At 45.6% G+C, this 22,806-nt stretch overlaps 1 protein-coding gene across 5 annotated transcripts in view; it reads left to right on the top strand.

Annotated features, from left to right (window-relative positions):
• The window catches only part of UNC13B (unc-13 homolog B), a 626,059-nt gene that overhangs the window by 116,126 nt on the left and 487,127 nt on the right, over positions 1-22,806 (top strand). For all 5 annotated transcript variants that reach the window (XM_077463165.1, XM_077463167.1, XM_077463166.1 and 2 more), the window contains exons 5-7: positions 1,095-1,212; positions 10,378-10,501; positions 17,441-17,514. In XM_077463165.1, the coding sequence (XP_077319291.1) occupies positions 1,095-1,212; positions 10,378-10,501; positions 17,441-17,514 (316 nt within the window). The remainder of the gene's footprint in view (positions 1-1,094; positions 1,213-10,377; positions 10,502-17,440; positions 17,515-22,806) is intronic.

Consider the following 22,806-nt stretch of genomic DNA (forward strand, 5'->3'; position numbering starts at 1 on the left):
CAGGAGATGATTTATCCTACCACCAGGGGCGGACTGACCATTCGGGCACTCGGGCACTGCCTGAGGGCCCCGGGCCACTAGGGGGCCCCATCAGGGTTGCCAGCCTCAGTAAAACCAGGGACAGTATGTAAAAATCTGATTTTTTTTTTTTACATCTGTCTCTGAAATGTCCCTTACCGACACCCTTTTGGTCTAAAAATCCCGAGATTATAGCTGCCCCACCTCTCCAGTACTTTCTCAGCCAATAGAAACATGTCTGTGTATACTGTGTGATCGTATACTGTGTGTGTGTGTGTGTGTGTGTGTGTGTGTTTGTGTATACTGTGTGGCCCCATAATCTCTGAATGCCCGGGGGCCCCATGAGTTGTCAGTCCGCCCCTGCATACCAGCATGTCTTTGGACTGTTGGTGGGACACCCCTACAAGTACAGGGAGGACATACAAACTCCATGCAGACAGTGTCCTGGTTGGGATTCAAAGAAACAACCCCAGTGCTGCGAGGCAGAAGTGCACTTTTTTTATTCTTGTTTTCCATAGTAGTTTTAAAACCACTAATGTTATGGTTGTTAAAATTGCAAATTTAATTCATTATGACAATACCACCAAAATAAAAGTAAATGGCAAGTTACGAAAGCAAGTGGAACAATCAAAAACAAAAGTTTACTTTTAATGGGGGGGGGGGGGGGGGGCGGGAATTGAAATCCACTAAAAATAACATTAAACTGTATGTAAACCCCAACAATGAACTTGTCTTATTTGCTTTTTTTTCTTCCTTTTGGGTTGGTAGGTGTTACATTGAAAGCATGACAACCCAGGAAGTATTTTGAGTGACTGATGACATCTACTGGCAGAAAAGAGTTACTGCAGGCGGAGCTTTGGGTTTAATATGAGCAATGTAGCAAAAGCTGTTAATATTTATTTTTTTTAAGCAGGATTTTTGCTTTAAAAATTACATTTTTTTTTTTTTTAAAGACATTTAGGCACTTTTTTGCCTTTTGGGTTTTTCATGTAGCTGATCAAGGTTAAGAGTGGCATTTAGTATGATTGGTGGGATATCTCTATAACAGAACTTTTTTTTTTTTTTTTGTCTTTCAGTGAGATCAGTCGCCTGGATCTGGGACTGATAGTGGAGATGTGGAACAAAGGCCTTATCTGGGACACCATGGTTGGAACGGTGTGGATCCCTCTGCATACCATCCGCCAGTCAGATGAGGTGAGATCATGGGGCCTACACAGTTTATTTGTTGTTTTTTTTAACTTTTTTTTTAATTGGAGTATATTTTCTTTACTATGATCAGAACAAAAACATACTTTTTCCATGTAATTTTGCTTATGAATATTTTGCCAGTGGGTGGAGCTCTAGCCCGTTTACTGGGCTCAATAGCTCAGGCTGGTTGACAATAACATACTGTTCTGGTGACAACGGTTTTATCAGACATGAATAGTTGAATATATGCAACACAGAAAAAATATCTGACCCAGTTTCTAGGTATGTGTGTCAGCTCTGGGCTTTTTGGTTAAGATCGAGTGTAATATCTATCCCTCTCAGATGTAGCAAGGTGAGTGTGGTGTGAGGCGTCTTCTCCTCCTGTGTTGAATCTGGCCTGATGCACTAGGCTTGCCCCTGGTTGAAGGTGCAGCTCTCCCTAAGTACGAACGCCTTGCTGGTAGGGACGGTGTTGTATTTGTCTGGCTAGGGGCCCGGCTGAGAAAATCCCATAGTGCTTGTGGCAGTCCAGAGGTGCCACATAAAATCAAAATCAAGTTGCGGTTGCCCACTATTCTTTTACTATGGCAACATGGTCACAACACTTTTTTTTCATACCTGTCCCCTGGACTGGGCCTTTTGGAATTTTCATACCAGCTAGAAGCCCAGCCATTGCACTTTGGCACCCTAAGCAATTTTTATTTCATCCCCATCCCTTTTTTTTATGTTGTATGTTTTTACATTTTCTTTATCGTACATCATGGGACACAGAGCCTTAAGTAATTAATGGGTTATGGGCCACCTTCAGGTGTGGACATTGGTATACCCAACACAGGAAGTTCACTCCTCTATATAACTCCTCCTCCTTCCAGGGGTACCTCCGTTTTTCCGCAAGTGTCTAAGGTGTTGGTCACGAGTGAAGATGTGCTCTGAGGTGCTCCAGGAGACATGGATTTAAATCACCTCCACAGCCGGATCCATCCACGCCACTGAGGCCACAGGATGGTACCCGGGCCTCTCATAGAAGAATGAGGTTTTGCCTGTAACGCCTCTCTTTGAAGGCTGGACCCCTGGAAGCAGGACTCTTTTTTTTTTTTTTTTGGTCTTGCTACATTACCTAAAGTTGCTCCTGAGGGGTGCTATACAGGTCCAAAGGAGTGGAACCCCTATTAATAGGGACCTGGTCTTTGAAGGTTTACTAACGCAGCCCGCCGTCATGGGTGAAGTTTGGATCTGTCTGTTTACAGCAGTATCCTGCAGCAAGGATAAGTTAAGTGAAGAAGCCTAGGAACTGTAAAAAGTCCACCTATGCCTTTGTTCCATATATATTAAACATTGTATGCCTTAAGTCTCCTCTAGAGGGAGTAAAAATACACATACCTTGGTATGTTGCTTCTCAGCAGCCCTGTGTCCTGGCTATATCAGCATATGTGGTCCCAGCAGTCGGTGGGGGGGGTTCTTATTGAACAGTGGGGGTACAGCAGCAGTTTTTGACATTTTTCTATGCATAAACTGCCCCTACTAAGTAAGCCAGGTATATATCCTGCAGATTAGAGACTCTGCTGTTTAAACTCCCCCCTCACAGATTTCACCGCCCGAATTGGTGCGCTGGTGGCTTTATTAATGCTTGTATATTTATACTGGCCTTCTTATGAACAATGTCCAGCATTCTTGTGACAGGCAGTGCCAGTTCTCTGCTTAAGCAGTACATTCGCGGCTCTGGCTAGGTGCCACACAGCGCTCGCTGCCGCCGCCTCCTTGCAAATGCAGACCCGAATGCCGCTCGCGCATGCGCGGACTAGTTCTTTTGAAAGAAGGAGGGGGCGGGAATTAAGGGGCGTGGTTAACAGGCGGCGCCGTGTGCGGCGTCAGAGAGCGTCCTCGTGGAGCACCTCATGGGGGCGGAAGCGCTGACTAATGCCAGATCAGGCTCACCTGGGGCTTTTAAGGGACAGATCCTCTCATATCAGTAACTGAGGAGAGGAAGTCTGACACACTGGAGGACACAGGAGCGCTGGGTCACAAGAGGGGTGTATACAGGCATTTCCAGTACAGGAAATACAATTGTTATTCAGCAACAAAAACTGATCTTTATGGTGGCATTGTTTTTTGTAAACTATTGCTCAGCAAGTGGTTTATTTTTTCTTTAGTGCCTCTGCTGAAGGCAGCAGGAAAGGGAGACGCAAATATACAATAAAAGTTGTGGTGGGCGAGAAGGAGCTATGTCTCTCAATGAAGGTGGTGGGCTGATCCCCTATACTCGGGAGGACTCCGGCTCCCCTATACTCGGGAGGTGTTGAGCATTGAATTTGAGCCTCCAAAGGGGTTGGGCTTTGCATTTGAGCCTTCAAAGGGGTTGAGCTTTGCATTTGAGCCTGCAAAGGGGTTGGGCTTTGCATTTGAGCCTCTGAAAGGGGTTGGGCTTTGCATTTGAGCCTGCAAAGGGGTTGGGCTTTGCATTTGAGCCTCTGAAAGGGGTTGGGCTTTGCATTTGAGCCTCCAAAGGGGTTGGGCTTTGAATTTGAGCCTGCAAAGGGGTTGGGCTTTGCATTTGAGCCCCTGAAAGGGGTTGGGCATTGTATTTGAGCCTCTGAAAGGGGTTGGGCATTTCATTTGAGCCTCTGAAATGGGTTGGGCATTGCATTTGAGCCTCTGAAAGGGGTTGGGCATTGCATTTGAGCCTCCAAAGGTGTTGGGCATTCCATTTGAGCCTCCAAAGGTGTTGGGCATTCCATTTGAGCCCCCAAAGGTGTTGGGCATTCCATTTGAGCCTTCAAAGTGGGTGGGCGTTGCATTTGCACCTCTGAAAGGGGTTGAGCATTGCATTTGAGGCTCCAAATTGGTTGGGCATTGCATTTGAGGCTCCAAATGGGTTGGGCATTGCATTTGTGCCTCCAAAGGGGTTGAGCATTTAAATTGAACTTTGGAAATAGTTGGGCATTGAAGTTGAGCCTCAGAATAATGGGACGAGCAGTGATTTTGCGCTAAAGAATGCATTGAGCAGTTTATTTGAGCTGAAAAAAGTTGTTGTACATTGAATTTGAGCTGAAGATGGTGGTGGGTGGTGAACTTGAGCCTCAGAAGGTGATGGACAGTGAATGTTGGACCTTGGAATGGGTTGGTCATTGAATATAAGCCTCAGAAGAGGTTGGACATTGTATTTAAACCACATAAGTGATCCCCTGCCCTCTGCACCTGGGTTGAATGATAGTGAAGGCTGCAGGTCTGAGGATGTCTAGTGGCAGAACGGAATTGCTGCAGGGGGCAGCGTTGGAAAGAAGGTTAGTTTTGTAGCCAGTGCTGTTTTGTTTTTGTTTGTTTTTCTCTTTTAATAAAGCTCATTGGCAGGTTTTTCCCCCAAATTTTTTTCCTATAGTTGTGCTTTGAAAATAATGTTGCCACCACCATGTGAAAGGGAGATAAAGCTGTACTTGGTCATCTCAATTGAACACTCTGTGATCACAGCATTTTCCAATTGGCTGTCAGGAATCATTTACAGGAAAATGTTGGGCTTTCATTCAGAAGGGTCCCCTGCTGCTTCTGTGTTCTACTCTGAGCCACAGGGAAAGATTGGGGACTCCCGCTGTGCCTCCGATGTGACCAATTTACTTGTCAGCCTCTTCAGAAGTTGGCAGATTTTTGTGTCATAAATCCGTTTTATATCATATTCAGCAGGAAATAACTTTCTGTGCTCCAGCTGGCTGTCAAAGGTTTAATAATTTAGTAAAGCACCTTTTAATAAGTTGTGGTAAAACAAGGCATCCCTGCCAGGGCTCTGTATCACCAGTTCAACTCCCCATTTTGCTTAAGTGAAAGAGAGAGGACATTTAGGACGTGACACTGATACAATAATTTGTCTGCTTCCACCCCTACTAAGGGCAGGACAGTGGTGTAGTGGGTAGCACTCTCCCCTAGCAGTAAAAAGGGTCGCTGGTTCAAATCCCAACCACGACACTACCTAGAGTTTGCATGTTCTCCCTGTGCCTGCGTGGGTTTCCTCCGGGTACTCCGGTTTCCTCCCACACTCCAAAGACATGCAGGTAGGTTAATTGGCTTTTGCCCAATATTGGCCCTAGTATATGACTGGGGATTGTGGGCTCCTTGAGGGTAGGGACTGATGTGAGTGTACAATGTGCAGGTATAGGGACAATTGTAGACACTCAGGTTGAACTGGATGGACTGGTGTCTTTATTCAACCTTACTAACTATGTAACGATGTACCACTACCAACTGATAGAAGAACAGGGATGGTTCCTGGTGCTTTTTGGGAGCAGAGAATTTTTTTTTCTGGTTCTGTTTCTGCAGCAGTCCCTTCTACGTGTGCCTGACATAGGGACCCCATAGTCACCGAGTATTTAATAAAGAAAGTATTGACAGTTCACCAATCCTAGAAAGAGATTATCGGGCCCTTTCACATGTGAACAGTGCTTCTCGGAAATCTGTTGGCACACAAACAAACCACGTTTAAAACTTAAAATGTATAAATAAATGCAGCGCTGAACCACTACAATACAGGGCACTTTCGCCCCCTTCCTTCCCAGCCCAATTTTCAGCTTTCATCGCTCTCGCACTTTCAGTGACAATTGCGCGGTCATGCTACACTGTACCCGAATGAAATTTTTATCATTTTGTTTACACAAATAGAGCTTTATTTTGGTGGTATTTATTCACGACTCCGTTTTTTATTTTTTGCGATATAAGCGCAAAAATAAGCGGAAATTTGGAAAAAAAACAATATTTTCTATTTTTAAAGAAATCCAATAAAATCAAATTTTGTCATGAATTTAAGCCAAAATGTATTCTGCTACATGTTTTTGGTAAAAAAAAAATTCTGTTAAGTGTATAATAATTGGTTTGTGTGATCACGGACATATGTAGGCAAATGATCACGTACGTATGTGTGCAGGTGATCATTGGAACATGTGATTTTAGTGGGACATATGTGGGGGACATGTGTTTTTTTATTTGGGGACATGTCTTTTTATTATTTGGGGACATGTGTGGTGACATGTGTGTTTTGGTGACATGTGTGTTTACACTGTAGGTTTATACTAGGCTGGTGATCAGTTAGTAAAAAGCTGTAAAAAGCAGCTCATACTCACTGATCATCAGCCAGCTGCAGCGATCTGCTCTCCTCTCCTCAGCGACGACTTCCGTGTGAGGAGAGGAGAGCCGATTGCCTAGCAACCGGCTGTTTGTTTACATCACATGACGGCCGTGATTGGACACGGCCGTAATGTGATCAGGAGGGCCAATCACAGAGCTCTCCTGCCGATCCGAGATGCGCCGTGTTCGGGTGACACGAGCACATCGGGATCGCACCACTGCGCGGGCACGCGTGTGCGCGATCCCCCTCCTTCTGAAGGACATTCCTGAACGTCCTCTCAGAAGTAGACGGCTCCCACCCGGCCGTATATGTACATTGGCCGGATGGGAAGTGGTTAAAGAGGGAGTAAACCCTGATGGGTTTACTTCCTCTTTCATTCCCTGCAATGGTAAAGCATAATGGACTACTGTGCATCGCATAGTAGTCCATTATGTGTCACTTACCTGACACAGGAGCCAGCGAAGCCACCGCTGTCCCCTGTAGTCCGGCGCATTCCATCTTCTCGGTGGGTCTCGCTGCTCCGCCGCTGTCATTTGGCAAAGCCGCGATGATGTCACTCCCACGCATGCGCACGGGAGCTGCCACTCGCGGCATATCGCCGTTGACCGCGGTGCGCTCAGTGCACCTGCGCGCCACTGTCTATGGCGCATGCGCCATAGACATCGGTGCCTGTCTTTAGGCAAATATCTCCTAAACCGTGTAGGTTCAGGAGATATTTCTTGGACCTACAGGTAAACCTTAATCTAGGCTTACCTGTAGGTCAAAGTTGGTTGTAAGGGTTTACAACCACTTTAAAGTCACCTATGTAAATAAGTGTAAGTATACATGAAAGCGAAAAAATCCTGTAATAATGACAAAGAGTCCACTAAAGTCCAAAGAGGGTATAGACAATTTCAAAGTCAATCTCCATGGACCTCAAAGGGGTATGTTTGGGACTTCTGAAGTTGTCAGATGGCATTCATGGAATAATGACTCTCGACCTTCTCAGACCTCAGAACCTCTTGAGAACGGATTGTAAGATAATTAAAGAAGGTGTATACTCTTACCAGATGAGTTGGACACATCCCCCATATAGTAGTGTGTCATAAGGGCTTGTGGGGGGCTCCAATGGCACACCCAGATGCAACCAGCCGGAAGGTGATTCCCCTCGGAATTCCTCGTTCAAAATCCTTTGTAGTCTCCAATTGGAAGAAGTAGGTGAACTTTCCGAGCCGTGGATAGCTGTGGAACTTGGCACCAGATCTCTCGTAGGGATTCACCATAGGGGGACAAAGCATAAAAGACACCTCGCATGGTGAAATACAACCAGTAACAGTTTATTGAAAATATTTGAATTTAAAACAAAATAGAACTAATAGTCCATAAAAATCATGTGATAAATAAAAACAAAAATAGCAATGTGGGGGGGGGGGCAGAAAAATGCAGGCCCTACGCGTTTCGACCGCAAAGTCGTCTACTGGGGAAATATTAAATATATTTTAAATAGCCTTTTTATGAGGTGCTACCCAACACTTCCTGCTTCACCACCTAGACCAGGGTTCTCCAAACTTTCTAAACAAATGACCAGTTTACTGTAGCTAAAATTTTAGGTGGGTCGCGCTGTGGCCAGTGGGAGTAGAAAATGTTCTTGTGACAGTGGGAGTAAACAATGTCCCATAACTGGTATTAGGGGGAGTATTAGTCCCCTATCGTTAGTATCAAGGAGAGGAATAGTGCTCCATCATTGATACCATTGGGAGGGATAGTGCCCCATCATTAAAGTCACTTTGAGGATTAGTATCCCATTGTTGGAGTCAGAGGTAGGAACTATGCTCTACTGTTGATGACTGTGGGGGGAATAATGCCTCAAACGGCGGATAAAAGCAAACAAAGGCTGCAGTTTGGAGACCATTGACCTAGACGTGAAACACGTAGGTATCCTGCTCTGTCTCTTGGGATGTCCACATCCCTCCACGTCACACATCCCAGGAGGTAATGTCTATATGAAGAGGCGTATGCACAGACATGACACATCTCTCTGTAAGGACCAAACGCCTGAAACCAGGGATACAATACATGCATAATCCTCAGATAGTACTAGTTTAATTTGACCTTGGTAGGGTGAAGTTCCTCCTCTCTGAGGAGTTCATCAGTATGTCAGTATAGGTTACTACCTCCGATCTGACAAATGTGTAGTCCTCAACTTTTCTCCAGACTATTTGATATGCCAGTTTACAGCAGGGCTCACTAGTAGAGGTTTCTGATGCTGCTGTATTCCATCTTTCTCTGCTTTGTGTCCAAGTCTTGTGAGCTGTGTTATAGTTGTGGTTTTATGAAATGTGTCCTCTTCTTTGCTTGCCAACCACAGACAAGGGATTCAGCTTTGCCATCCCTTTTTACCAACTTTTGCATTTTGGAGGAGTGAGTATGAGATTGCATTTAGTAGGACTTCCTTACATAGTTACATAGTAGGCAAAAAAAAGATATCAAGTCCAACCTGTGTGTGTGATTATATGTCAGTATTACATTGTATATCCTTGTATGTTGCGGGTTGTTCAGGTGCTTATCTAATAGTTTTTTGAAATTATCGATGCCCCCTGCTGAGACCACCGCCTGTGGAAGGGAATTCCACATCCTTTCCTCTCTTACAGTAAAGAACCCTCTACGCAGTTTAAGGTTAAACCTCTTTTCTTCTAATATTAGTGAATGGCCACGTTTCTTATTAAATTCCCATGGAAAAGTTTTATCCCTATTGTGGGGTCACCAGTACGGTATTTGTACATTGAAATCATATCCCCTCTCAAGCGTCTCTTCTCCAAAGAGAACAAGTCCAGTGCTTTGTAACCTTTCTTCAAAACTAATATCCTCCAGACCCCTAATTAGTTTTGTTGCCCTTCTCTGGACCCTCTCCAGTTCCAGCACCTCCTTCCTGAGGACTGGTGCCCAGAACTGGACAGCATACTCCAGGTGCTGCTGGACCAGAGTTTTGTAGAGTTGGAGAATTATCATTTTAAATCTCTGGAGTTGATCCCCTTTTCAATGCATGCCAATATTCTGTTTGCTTTGTTAGCAGCAGCTTGGCATTGCATGCTATTGCTGAGCCTATCATCTACTAGGACCCCCCAGGTCCTTTTTCTATCCTAGATTCTCCCAGTGGTTCTCCCCCTAGTGAGTAGACTGCCTTCATATTTTTGCCACCCAAATGCATTATTTTTACATTAAACCTCATTTGCCATGCACCCCATTAATTTGTTCAGATCTTCTTGCAAGGTTTCCACATCCTGCGGAGAAGTTATTGCCCTGCTTAGCTTAGTTCTCTCCGTAGAGTTTGGGGGCAGTCAGATCACATTATCGTCGCATCAAACTTTTGCCACAATTTTATTTTGTTTTAGGATAGATCGATGCAAGGTTAGGGGTACTCTCTGGTTTTCTGGCTGTCTATATACCTTTTGGGGCATTTTTCTTTCCTTCCTGATGCGATGAATGTACTGTATATACAGGCTGGAAATCATAAAGGAATTTGGCTTTTACAAGGGACTCTAAGCCCTTGTACACACGGCCGGAGATTCCGACAACCAAATCCGTCGGATCTTGTCCGAAACTGTTGCATACATACGGTCGGATAAAGTTGTTGAAAAATCCGATCTTTCAGAACGTGATGACGTAATTTCGTTACGACGGGACTACGTTCAGGCTAATAGCCAATAGCTTTGATGTAGGAATTTGATCTGAGCATGCGTGGCACTTTGTCAGATCGGAATTCTCTACACATGATCGGAGTATGTCCGATCGGACCAGTTTGTCGGAAAATATTTCCAGCAAGTTGGAAAATTTGGTCCAACGGATATTCTGACGGAAACAGTCCGATGCAGACCACACACAGTCGGATTATCCGACAGCGCGGTCCGATAGGACACATTCCGTCGGATTCTCCGACCGTGTGTACAAGGGCTAAGAAGTAAATGATATATTAGTACATTTATGTTTTTGCTTTTGGTGATGTTGTGTTATCTTTGTACCCATTGTAGTTCTCTTCTCAGTGGGCTGACACCGATTTTTATTTATTTTTTGCCCCCTTTTTACAGGAGGGGCCTGGGGAATGGTCAGCACTGGAGGCTGAAGTGTTAATGAAGGACGATGAGATCTGCGGAACCAGGAACCCCACTCTCCATAAGATCTTGCTGGACACAAGATTTGAGCTGCCCTTCGGTGAGTTTGGATCTTTTTGCATCTCATCCAGTAACGTTTCTCTTCTACACATCCAGCATTAACCAAAGCTAAATGACGTTAGATGTAAGAACAATAGTGGACTTTCACTGACACATAGGCTTTTATTATTATTATACAGGTTTAATATAGCGCCAACAGTTTGCGCAGCGCTTTACAACATGAGGGCAGACATGACAGTTACATTACAATTTAGTACAAGATTAATCAGAGTGCCCCGCTTGTTAGAGCTTACAATCTAAAAAGGAAGGGTCAATTGATACAAAAGGTGATAGCTGTGGGGGGGATGAGCTGATGGAGGAAGTAAAACAGTGTTAGTTAGAAGCAGGATTTTCAGGGATCGTCTAAAGATGGATAGATTAGGGGACAGTCGGACAGATTGGGGTAGGGAGTTCCAAAGGATGGGAGAAGCTCTGGAGAAATCCTGGAGGCGAGCATGGGAGGAAGTGACAAGGGAGCGAGAGAGCAGGAGGTCTTGGGATGAAGTTGAGTTTAGGAGCTTTGGCAAAAAAACACCAAAAGCTCCTAAACTCAAGTTTAGGCAATGCTGCTGTGCATGAAGACTAGTAGAGCTTGAGCAGAGACTGTACAAACAGATTGTATAGTATACTATTATATGGTGTAGCTTTAGGTCAGGGATAGGTCCTCCAGGTAGGTGTAAAGTTATTTCTTCACATGCTTTCTGACTAATTTTTTGCAGTGCCTATAGAACAATGATTCTTAACCAGGGTTCCTCCAGAGGTTGTAGGGGTTCCTTTAGCATTGGACCATTTCTGCCTCTGAGATAAGTTCCCACTCACACCATTGATCTTTTTAGCTCTCTGTAAGGAGGTAATTCTTCCCAATGACCACAAGTGTAAGGACCATTCTTCCCACTGACCATCACACTAATCTATCTTGAGTTGTAGATTTCTAATTTTAGGCAGGGGTTTCCTTGAGACCGGAGAACTATTCCAAGGGTTCCTTTGTGTTGAAAAGGTTGAGAAAGGCTGCTATAGAAGAGAGGGGCCTGCTTCCTGTGTAGGCACAGTCCCATCCTACCTTCAATGGGGTCCTCTTAGTACTGATCTCCAGTCCTTATTTATTGGAATATTGGCTCTAATTTTTGCTATGCCTAGTACCAGTAATCAGGAATATTACCTAAAGAATGGTGGTATCTTCTTACCAACACTGAAGATGGTGGTGTTGTACCACAATTGAACATTCTGCTTTTAAATGTTGTATCTGATTAGTTACCCCCCCCCCCCCCCCCCCCGGCAAGACAGTTCTTTATAAATTTTATGTTTCCTGTGAGCTGGATCTTGGTAAAGATTTTTTTTTTTTTTTCATACAATCCGACATGCTGTGTAATTTCATCCTAAATTGATGGCACTTTAGGATTTGCACAGAATGTTTTCATGTTCTACTCCTTCCCGGGGTCACCAAGTCCTCACACCCCCTGTCAGTGTACCAGTCACCTCCTAATAGTGAGATCTCCTAATAAAGGTGATAATGAAGTGTAGTTGTCACATCTCTGCCAAAACCGTAAACCGTATCCCTCTGGGACAGCTATCAACATTATTATTTTTTATGTTTGCAGTTAAAATGTAACCCCATTTTTTGCTGAAAAGAAAAATCTTATGTCAGTTACATATATTCCATTTGCTTTCTTTCTCTCTTCTCTCTTTATCCCTCTCTTCTCTCAACCTTTCTCTTCCACCCCTCTTCTCTCTTCCCCCCCTTCCTGTTTCTTCAACTCTTTCTACATTAATTCTGTCTTCTCCCCAATCTTTCCCTCTCCTGTCCTCTCTTCTCCCCAATCTTTCCCTCTCCTATCCTCTCTTCTCCCCAATCTTTCCCTCTCCTATCCTCTCTTCTCCCCAATCTTTCCCTCTCCTATCCTCTCTTCTCCCCAATCTTTCCCTCTCCTATCCTCTCTTCTCCCCAATCTTTCCCTCTCCTCTCCTCTCTTCTCCCCAATCTTTCCCTCTCCTATCCTCTCTTCTCCCCAATCTTTCCCTCTCCTATCCTCTCTTCTCCCCAATCTTTCCCTCTCCTATCCTCTCTTCTCCCCAATCTTTCCCTCTCCTATCCTCTCTTCTCCCCAATCTTTCCCTCTCCTATCCTCTCTTCTCCCCAATCTTTCCCTCTCCTATCCTCTCTTCTCCCCAATCTTTCCCTCTCCTATCCTCTCTTCTCCCCAATCTTTCCCTCTCCTATCCTCTCTTCTCCCCAATCTTTCCCTCTCCTATCCTCTCCTTTCCCCACTCCCCCCCCTTTTCTCTCCTCTTTATCCCTCTCCCCTTCTCCTATCCTTTCTCATCCACCCCTATTCTCTCTCCCCACCTTTCACCTCTTTCTACTTTCATTCTCATTCTCTCTTCTCTCCCCCCTGTCCTCTTTACCCCTTCTATACTCTCTTCTCCACTCTTTCCCTCTCCTATCCACTCCTTTCTCAACTCCCCCCCCTCTTTTTTTCTCTTCTTTATCCCTCTCTTCTCCCATTCCAGAAAGAATGGGAGAAGAGAGGGATAAAGAAGAGAAAAAAAGAGGGGGGGGGGGAGAAGGAGTGGATAGGAGAGGGAAAGAGTGGAGAGAAGAGAGTATAGAAGGGGGAAAGAGGACAGGGGGGAGAGAAGAGAGAATGAGAATGAAAGTCTTCCTCTGGATTACTGCACAGATCAGGAAGAAATACACAAAGCACACCAGGATTTATGTAAGAAATCAGGTCCACGAGACTCTTGTGATTAGACAATATTTCTTTGGCCCGGGGGGTCTCTTTGTTTTTTTTTTTTGTGTTTTTGGAGGTTTAATTTCAGAAACCTGGCAAGTTCTGGTTACAGCCTTCTGCTATTACCTGTCATTAAACACCCCTTACATGAAACCATATTGCAGACCGGTTTATCTGTCCCATGTCGGCTCAGTTCCAGTGATTCCCTTACAGGTAAGGATAGGCAGGTTTTCCTCCAGGTTGCTGTGAAGTGTGACCTCCAGTGTGTATTCTGCCTCCATATTATTAATGCACACAAGATGCATGGTGCTACTTTCTCCCTGCAGGTCAGGACATGGATTTGGGGGTCTAATCTGATGCACAGCAATGGTGAGACGACGTGAGAGGGCGGCAAAGGCCGGGATTTGCTGTGGTTTGCTGTGATTACTGTTTTTTTTTTTCAGTTTGAGATTTGCTGCTGTGAAATGTTTTTGGTTTGACTTTGTAAATCCGCTGAATGCACTTCTGATGCTCAGTTATTCTACCAACCTCAACTAATGTACCATCCTGAAAATGATCGAACCGCAATAAGACCCAGGAAAGAGTAATAGCCACTTGGTCACCATTCTTCCATATGGAAACCAGGCTGAAAACTTGTAGACACATTTCATATTATTCCAATATGATCAAGCCATAGACCTCAGTCAGTAGGTTTCAAAGGGAAAAGTCTAGACCAGCCATTCTCAACCAAAGTTCCATGGAAGCCCAGTGTTCCTTCAGAGATGGCTATGGGTTCCATGAGTAATTATGCTTTTCAGGTAAGTTACCACTGGCACCAATGATCTTTTTAGATAACTATCTAGAGAGAATCCTTCCAATGATAATCAATGCTCGGAGCATTCTTTCCACTGATCACTAATGTGTGAGGGACATTTTTCCCATTGATCACCAATGTAAGGGACAATCTTCCCAATGATCACCAATGGAAAGGACTTTCTTCCCAATGATCACCAGTGTAAGGAGCATTCTTCCCACTGATCACCAATGGAAGGGACATTCTCCCCAATGATTATCAGTGTAAGGGACATTCTCTCCAATAATCACGAGTGTAAGGGGCCATTCTCCCCAATGATCACAAGTATAAAGGGCCAGTCTTCCCAACGATCATGAGTGTAAAGGGCCATTCTCCCCAATGATCACCAGTGTAAGGGACGTTCTCCCCAATGATCACCAATGTAAAGGGCCATTCTCCCCAATGATCACGAGTGTAAAGGGCCATTCTTCCCAACGATCACAAGTGTAAGGAATGTTCTCCCCAATGATCACCAGTGTAAGGGACATTCCTCTCATTGACCACCAATGTAAGGGCCATTCTCCCCAATGATCACGAGTGTAAGGGACGTTCTCCCCAATGATTACGAGTGTAAGAGACGTTCTCCACAATGATTACCAGTGTAAAGGGCCATTCTCCCCAATGATCACGAGTGTAAAGGGCCATTCTCCCCAATGATCACGAGTGTAAAGGGCCATTCTCCCCAATGATCACCAGTGTAAGGGATGTTCTCCCCAATGATCACCAGTGTAAGGGACATTCCTCTCATTGACCACCAATGTAAGGACCATTCTCCCCAATGATCACGAGTGTAAGGGACGTTCTCCCCAATGATTACGAGTGTAAGAGACGTTCTCCACAATGATTACCAGTGTAAAGGGCCATTCTCCCCAATGATCACGAGTGTAAAGGGCCATTCTCCCCAATGATCACGAGTGTAAAGGGCCATTCTCCCCAATGATCACCAGTGTAAGGGCCGTTCTCCCCAATGATCACCAGTGTAAGGGATGTTCTCCCCAATGATCACCAATGTAAAGGGCCATTCTCCCCAATGATCACGAGTGTAAAGGGCCATTCTCCCCAATGATCACGAGTGTAAAGAGCCATTCTCCCCAATGATCACCAGTGTAAAGGACCGTTCTCCCCAATGATCACGAGTGTAAAGGGCCGTTCTCCCCAATAATTACGAGTATAAGAGACGTTCTCCACAATGATTACCAGTGTAAAGGGCCATTCTCCCCAATGATCACGAGTGTAAAGGGCCATTCTCCCCAATGATCACGAGTGTAAAGGGCCATTCTCCCCAATGATCACCAGTGTAAGGGATGTTCTCCCCAATGATCACCAGTGTAAGGGACATTCCTCTCATTGACCACCAATGTAAGGGCCATTCTCCCCAATGATCACGAGTGTAAGGACCATTCTCCCCAATGATCACGAGTGTAAGGGACGTTCTCCCCAATGATTACGAGTGTAAGAGACGTTCTCCACAATGATTACCAGTGTAAAGGGCCATTCTCCCCAATGATCACGAGTGTAAAGGGCCATTCTCCCCAATGATCACGAGTGTAAAGAGCCATTCTCCCCAATGATCACGAGTGTAAAGGGCCGTTCTCCCCAATGATCACGAGTGTAAAGGGCCGTTCTCCCCAATGATCACGAGTGTAAGGGACGTTCTCCGCAATGATTACCAGTGTAAAGGGCCGTTCTCCCCAATGATCACCAGTGTAAAGGGCCGTTCTCCCCAATGATCACCAGTGTAAAGGGCCATTCTCCCCAATGATCACGAGTGTAAAGAGCCATTCTCCCCAATGATCACCAGTGTAAAGGGCCGTTCTCCCCAATGATCACGAGTGTAAAGGGCCGTTCTCCCCAATGATCACGAGTGTAAAGGGCCGTTCTCCCCAATGATCACGAGTGTAAAGGGCCGTTCTCCCCAATGATCACGAGTGTAAAGGGCCGTTCTCCCCAATGATCACCAGTGTAAAGGGCCGTTCTCCCCAATGATCACCAGTGTAAAGGGCCGTTCTCCCCAATGATCACCAGTGTAAAGGGCCGTTCTCCCCAATGATTACGAGTGTAAGGGACGTTCTCCCCAATGATCACCAGTGTAAGGGACATTCTCCCCAATGATTACGAGTGTAAGGGACGTTCTCCCCAATGATTACGAGTGCAAGGGACGTTCTCCCCAATGATCACCAGTGTAAAAGGCCATTCTCCCCAATGATCACCAGTGTAAGGGCCGTTGTCCCCAATGATCACCAGTGTAAAAGGCCATTCTCCCCAATGATCACCAGTGTAAGGGCCGTTCTCCCCAATGATCACCAGTGTAAAGGGTCATTCTCCCCAATGATCACCAGTGTAAAGGCCATTCTCCCCAATGATCACCAGTGTAAAGGGCCGTTCTCCCCAATGATCACGAGTGTAAAGGGCCGTTCTCCCCAATGATCACGAGTGTAAAGGGCCGTTCTCCCCAATGATCATGAGTGTAAAGGGCCGTTCTCCCCAATGATCATGAGTGTAAAGGGCCGTTCTCCCCAATGATCACGAGTGTAAAGGGCCGTTCTCCCCAATGATCACGAGTGTAAAGGGCCGTTCTCCCCAATGATCACCAGTGTAAAGGGCCGTTCTCCCCAATGATCACCAGTGTAAAGGGCCGTTCTCCCCAATGATCACCAGTGTAAAGGGCCGTTCTCCCCAATGATCACCAGTGTAAAGGGCCGTTCTCCCCAATGATTACGAGTGTAAGGGACGTTCTCCCCAATGATCACCAGTGTAAGGGACGTTCTCCCCAATGATTACGAGTGTAAGGGACGTTCTCCCCAATGATTACGAGTGTAAGGGACATTCTCCCCAATGATTACGAGTGTAAGGGACGTTCTCCCCAATGATTACGAGTGCAAGGGACGTTCTCCCCAATGATCACGAGTGTAAGGGACATTCTCCCCAATGATTACGAGTGTAAGGGACGTTCTCCCCAATGATTACGAGTGCAAGGGACGTTCTCCCCAATGATCACCAGTGTAAAAGGCCATTCTCCCCAATGATCACCAGTGTAAGGGCCATTCTCCCCAATGTGCTGTGAGCTTAAGATGTAGTAATTATTATCAGGAGTTCTCTGATACTGGAAAGTTATTTTAAGGTTGAGAGAGACTGGTGCGACCCAAATGAGGAAAACTATCTATCCACATGTACTGAAATATAGGGACAAAATGGAAACATGGTATGAAAGATGGTCTTCCTTCCTCTTTCTTGAAACGATGTTTGCCAGGAAGATGGGTTTGCATGGTTGCATTGTGTTTTTTGCCTGCATATGGGAGATGATCCGTGTCTGGAGTAAAATAAATTGTCCTTGTTCTTCATTCCTTGGTGTATCTTGACGTCTCCTGTCCTCCTCCAGATATCCCCGAGGAAGAAGCCAGGTACTGGACCAAGAAGCTGGAGCAGATAAACAGCCTGGAAGAGGCCGGAGAGGTGCGTTTTTATTATTAGCTGTTCTTCTTCAAGGTCAGATGTCCACCTATCACATGTCTGAGGGGCCCGTCTCTAGGAACCCCTCAGGAGCATAGAAATGATGAGTTCTATGGGGTCATCTTCTGACATGAGGTCCAGGGCCCTATCTGCCTCTTGTCTCCTGATTTATAACTTTGAGGTTTACCAGCTTTGATATAAACCACTTAAAACGACATTTCTGACACCTCCTTACAAAGTGGGATTTAAAAAAATAAAAATAAATTTTAAACCAAATGGTGCTGATTTTAAAGCTGAACTCCGGCCTCCCCTTCAGTCTTGTAGGGTTGTTCCGGCTCTTCTGGACTGAAATAGCTTTCTCTGATTTCACTGCACACTGTGAGCTTCTTAGAATGTGTATTAGAAGCTGTAGCAAGTCAGGGGCCCGCCTTATTTCCTGGCTGGAGGACATCCAGCACCCCCTGGCCCTTTTCTCCCCAGACTCACTGTCCCCGGCCCACTCTTTTTCATTCATTGGATGATCAGAACCTGTGCAATTCATATGTGTTTGGGTTTAAAGGGATGAGGTAGCAACCCCTTGGTACAAAAGATGAATAGAGCGTGTTATCCAAATAAATCCACCGGTGATGACATACAAAGCAGGAGGCAGCCTGAGAAGACATGGATTTTGTTCTTTCAATCATGGAGACTGGTGGTCTGCATACAAATGCTCTCCTTCGAGGAGCGCCCACTCCTCCAGACTCACACCCACCCTTAATGGCGTTTAGAATAGGGCTGAAACGATTTATCGATATTATCGATAATGAAAATCGCTGTCAACCATTTTCATTATCGATTAGTTGGTCCACAACCTTCTTCCCTGTCCGTCTGTTAAAATCCTCCTGTGTACAAGGCGGCGTATATGACCAGGCACGTCCGCGCCTCTCCTCCTCACTGACCCCAGATCCCCACTGATCATCTCCGCTCGAGGGAACAGAGAGGGGCGAGGAGCAGCCGTGAGAGCCTAGCCGCACACTGTGAAAGGTAGCGGCTAATGGCTATACAGTAACAACTCAGTAAATTAATGTCTATGACAAGTGCCCCATGAATGATCCTAAGTATTTCTCGGGTGGGGGGGAATTGCCCCATCATTGGTGTTCCTGGTAGGGGGGGGATAGTACCCCATCATTGGTTTTCCGGGGGGGGGGGGAGTAGTGCCCCATCATTGGTGTTCCTGGGAGGAATAGTGCTCCATCATTGGTGTTCCTGGGAGGAATAGTGCTCCATCATTGGTGTTCCTGGGAGGAATAGTGCCCCATCATTGGTGTTCCCGGGAGGAATAGTGCCCCATCATTGGTGTTCCCGGGAGGAATAGTGCTCCATCATTGGTGTTCCTGGGAGGAATAGTGCCCCATCATTGGTGTTCCCGGGAGGAATAGTGCCCCATCATTGGTGTTCCCGGGAGGAATAGTGCCCCATCATTGGTGTTCCCGGGAGGAATAGTGCCCCATCATTGGTGTTCCCAGGAGGAATAGTGCCCCATCATTGGTGTTCCTGGGAGGAATAGTGCTCCATCATTGGTGTTCCTGGGAGGAATAGTGCCCCATCATTGGTGTTCCCGGGAGGAATAGTGCCCCATCATTGGTGTTCCCGGGAGGAATAGTGCTCCATCATTGGTGTTCCTGGGAGGAATAGTGCCCCATCATTGGTGTTCCCGGGAGGAATAGTGCCCCATCATTGGTGTTCCCGGGAGGAATAGTGCCCCATCATTGGTGTTCCCGGGAGGAATAGTGGCCCATCATTGGTGTTCCTGGGAGGAATAGTGCTCCATCATTGGTGTTCCTGGGAGGAATAGTGCCCCATCATTGGTGTTCCCGGGAGGAATAGTGCTCCTATCATTGGTGTTCCCGGGAGGAATAGTGCCCCATCATTGGTGTTCCCGGGAGGAATAGTGCCCCATCATTGGTGTTCCCGGGAGGAATAGTGCTCCTATCATTGGTGTTCCCGGGAGGAATATTGCCACATCATTGGTGTTCCTGGGAGGAATAGTGCCCCATCATTGGTGTTCCTGGGAGGAATAGTGCCCCATCATTGGTGTTCCTGGGAGGAATAGTGCCCATGATTGATGTACCCGGGAGGAATAGTGCCCCATCATTGGTGTTCCCGGGAGGAATAGTGCTCCATCATTGGTGTTTTCCCGGGAGGAATAGTGCCCCATCATTGGTGTTCCCGGGAGGAATAGTGCTCCTATCATTGGTGTTCCCGGGAGGAATAGTGCCCCATCATTGGTGTTCCCGGGAGGAATAGTGCCCCATCATTGGTGTTCCCGGGAGGAATAGTGCTCCTATCATTGGTGTTCCCGGGAGGAATATTGCCACATCATTGGTGTTCCTGGGAGGAATAGTGCCCCATCATTGGTGTTCCTGGGAGGAATAGTGCCCCATCATTGGTGTTCCTGGGAGGAATAGTGCCCATGATTGATGTACCCGGGAGGAATAGTGCCCCATCATTGGTGTTCCCGGGAGGAATAGTGCCCCATCATTGGTGTTCCCGGGAGCAATAGTGCTCCATCATTGGTGTTCCTGGGAGGAATAGTGCCCCATCATTGGTGTTCCCGTGAGGAATAGTGCCCCATCATTCATGTTCCCGTGAGGAATAGTGCCCCATCATTCATGTTCCCGTGAGGAATAGTGCCCCATCATTGGTGTTCCCGGGAGGAATAGCGCCCCATCATTTTTTTTTTTACTTTAACCACTTGAGCCCCGGAGCATTTGGCTGGCCAAAGACCAGAGCACTTTTTGCAATCGAGTCCGCTGGACCGGCGGGCGCGTCTGCTGGCAAAGCCTCGTGAGATCACGTACAATAACCTGATTTCGCGCAGCGGAGCCAACCTGCCGCAGTAAAACTGCAGCGGCTGGTCCGCAAGCGGTTAAATAAACGAAAAATAAATATATATTTTTTTTATGGTTTTATCCGATTATTCGAAACAATAATCGGCCAACAAATCGATAATGAAGATCATCGTTATTTGCAGAATTCCTTCCAACAGACAGCCCACCGCTTACTTCAGCGCGGAGGGAGTACAGAGTCCGGGTGCTGAGATGTTTGCCGGACGCCGTGTCCAGCACCCCGCCGGCCCCTCCCCCCAGCCATGATCTGCCTGCATTGCATAGAGAGGCACAGCGTCCCAGTGATGATGGAAAGGTTTTATTTAGCGAATGCTGATGGATGGGGGGGGGGGAGGGGCCAGGGAAGGCAAAATATAAGCAGATTAAGCTTTTTAGATCTGCTGCCAAACATGAAAAGCAAAGACTTGGAGGTGCCTACAGGAAGACTTGCCTGTGACTGTAGCTTTCCGATAAGACCGTGAGAACAACTGATTGCTCTCCGCTTCGAAACGCAACTTTAGGTTCTGTGCTTCAAAGACTGGCTGCGATTCGGTGCCAATACCACCTATCAGATGTGTGCAAAACTTCCCCCATCTGCCATGCGGTCTGTACTGGTTCACAACCCTACATAGAAGTACAAAGTCTCCACCTCACCTATAAAAGTCCTCAAACGCGTAGCTGGAATCCACAATCGCATGGAGAATGTCGTCGGCCCAACTGCCCTCTACTAATATTTTCTCTTTCTGTTGCCTGAATCCTTTTTTAAATGCTTAATATATTTATAAAGTTTTTTTTTTTTCTCCCAACACCCATACAACGGGAAAATCACTCAATACAAAACAAACGACGGCCAAAAATTGAAAAAAAAAAAAAAATACTACAAATCCTTGAAAAAGTATTCATACCCCTTGACGGTTTCCACATTTTGTGATGTTACAACCAAAAACATAAATGTGTTTTATGGGGATTTTATGTGATGGACCAACACAAAGCACATAATTGTGAGGTGGAAGGAAACTTTAAATTATTTTTACAAATAAATACAGTATGTGAGAAGTGTGGCGCCCCCCGGAGTCAATACTTTGTAGAACCTCCTTTCACTGCAATTACAGCTGCGAGTCTTTTTTGGGGATGTCTCTACCAGCTTTGCACATCTAGAGAGGGACATTTCTGCCCGTTCTTCTCTGCAAAATATCTCAAGATCTGTCAGATTGGATGGAGAGCGTCTGTGAACAGCAATTTTCACGTCTTGCCACAGATTCTCTATTGGATTTAGGTCTGGACTGTGACTGGGCCATTCTAACACATGAATATGCTTTGATATAAACCATTCCATTGTAGCTCTGGCTGTATGTTTCGGGTCGTTGTCCTGCTGGAAGGTGAACCTCCTCCCCAGTCTCAAGTCTTTTGCAGACTCCAACAGATTTTCTTCTAAGATTGCCCTGTATTTGGCTCCATCCATCTTCCCATCAACTCTGACCAGCTTCCCTGTCCCTGCTGAAGAAAAACATCACAACATGATGCTGCCACCACCATGTTTCACGGTTAGGATGGTGTGTTCAGGGTGATGTGCAGTGTTAGTTTTCCAACACACATACCCTGTTTCCCCCGAAAATAACACCTAGCATGATTGTCGGTGAGGGTTGCAATATAAGCCCTACCCCCCCCAAATAAGCCCTACCCTGTTTCCCCGAAAATAATCCCTACTCTGAAAAGAAGACCTACAAGGACTTTACCTAGGGCTTATTTGGGGGGTAGGGCTTATTGCAGCCATCACCGACAATAGAGGTCGACCGATATATCGGCTGATATTTTCCGTTTTTTAAATAATCGGCATCGGCCGATTTGTGCTGATAAAAAGCCGATTTAGAACTACAGCGGGACTTTGAAATGACTTCTCTATAGAATGGTCTAAGGTGCCTGAGTCGTCATAGCAACCCTTTCCTCCTCTCTGGGCAGGCTGCCAAGAAAAGAACTAAAGGATACAATGTTTACACTGAATGAATGAAGTCATCTCTCTGTGTGTAGAAGTTCTCAGTTTAACCATTTAAAGACTAAATCTTTTCTGACACTTGTTGCTTACAAGTAAAAAATCCTGTATTTTCTGCCAGAAAATCACTTAGACCCCCCAAAAATGATATATATTTTTTTAGCAGAGATCCTAGGGAATAAAATGGCGGTTGTTGCAATATTTTATGTCACACGGCATTTGCACAGAGGTCTTTCAAAAGCATTTTTTTGGGAAAAAAATACACCATTTAAAAAATAAAAATAAAATAAAAACAGTAAAGTTAGCCCATTTTTTTTTTTTTTTTTGTCCAAAAGTTTTGACTACCTGTTTTTATTTAATATATATATATATATATATATATATATATATATATATATATTTTTTTTAATCTAAATCATACATACAAGTAAACTGATT

This window comes from Lithobates pipiens, unplaced genomic scaffold (genome assembly GCF_037356315.1).
Source record: "Lithobates pipiens isolate NorthernLeopardFrog02 unplaced genomic scaffold, aLitPip1_a1.2 Scaffold_3, whole genome shotgun sequence".
Taxonomy (NCBI): domain Eukaryota; kingdom Metazoa; phylum Chordata; class Amphibia; order Anura; family Ranidae; genus Lithobates; species Lithobates pipiens.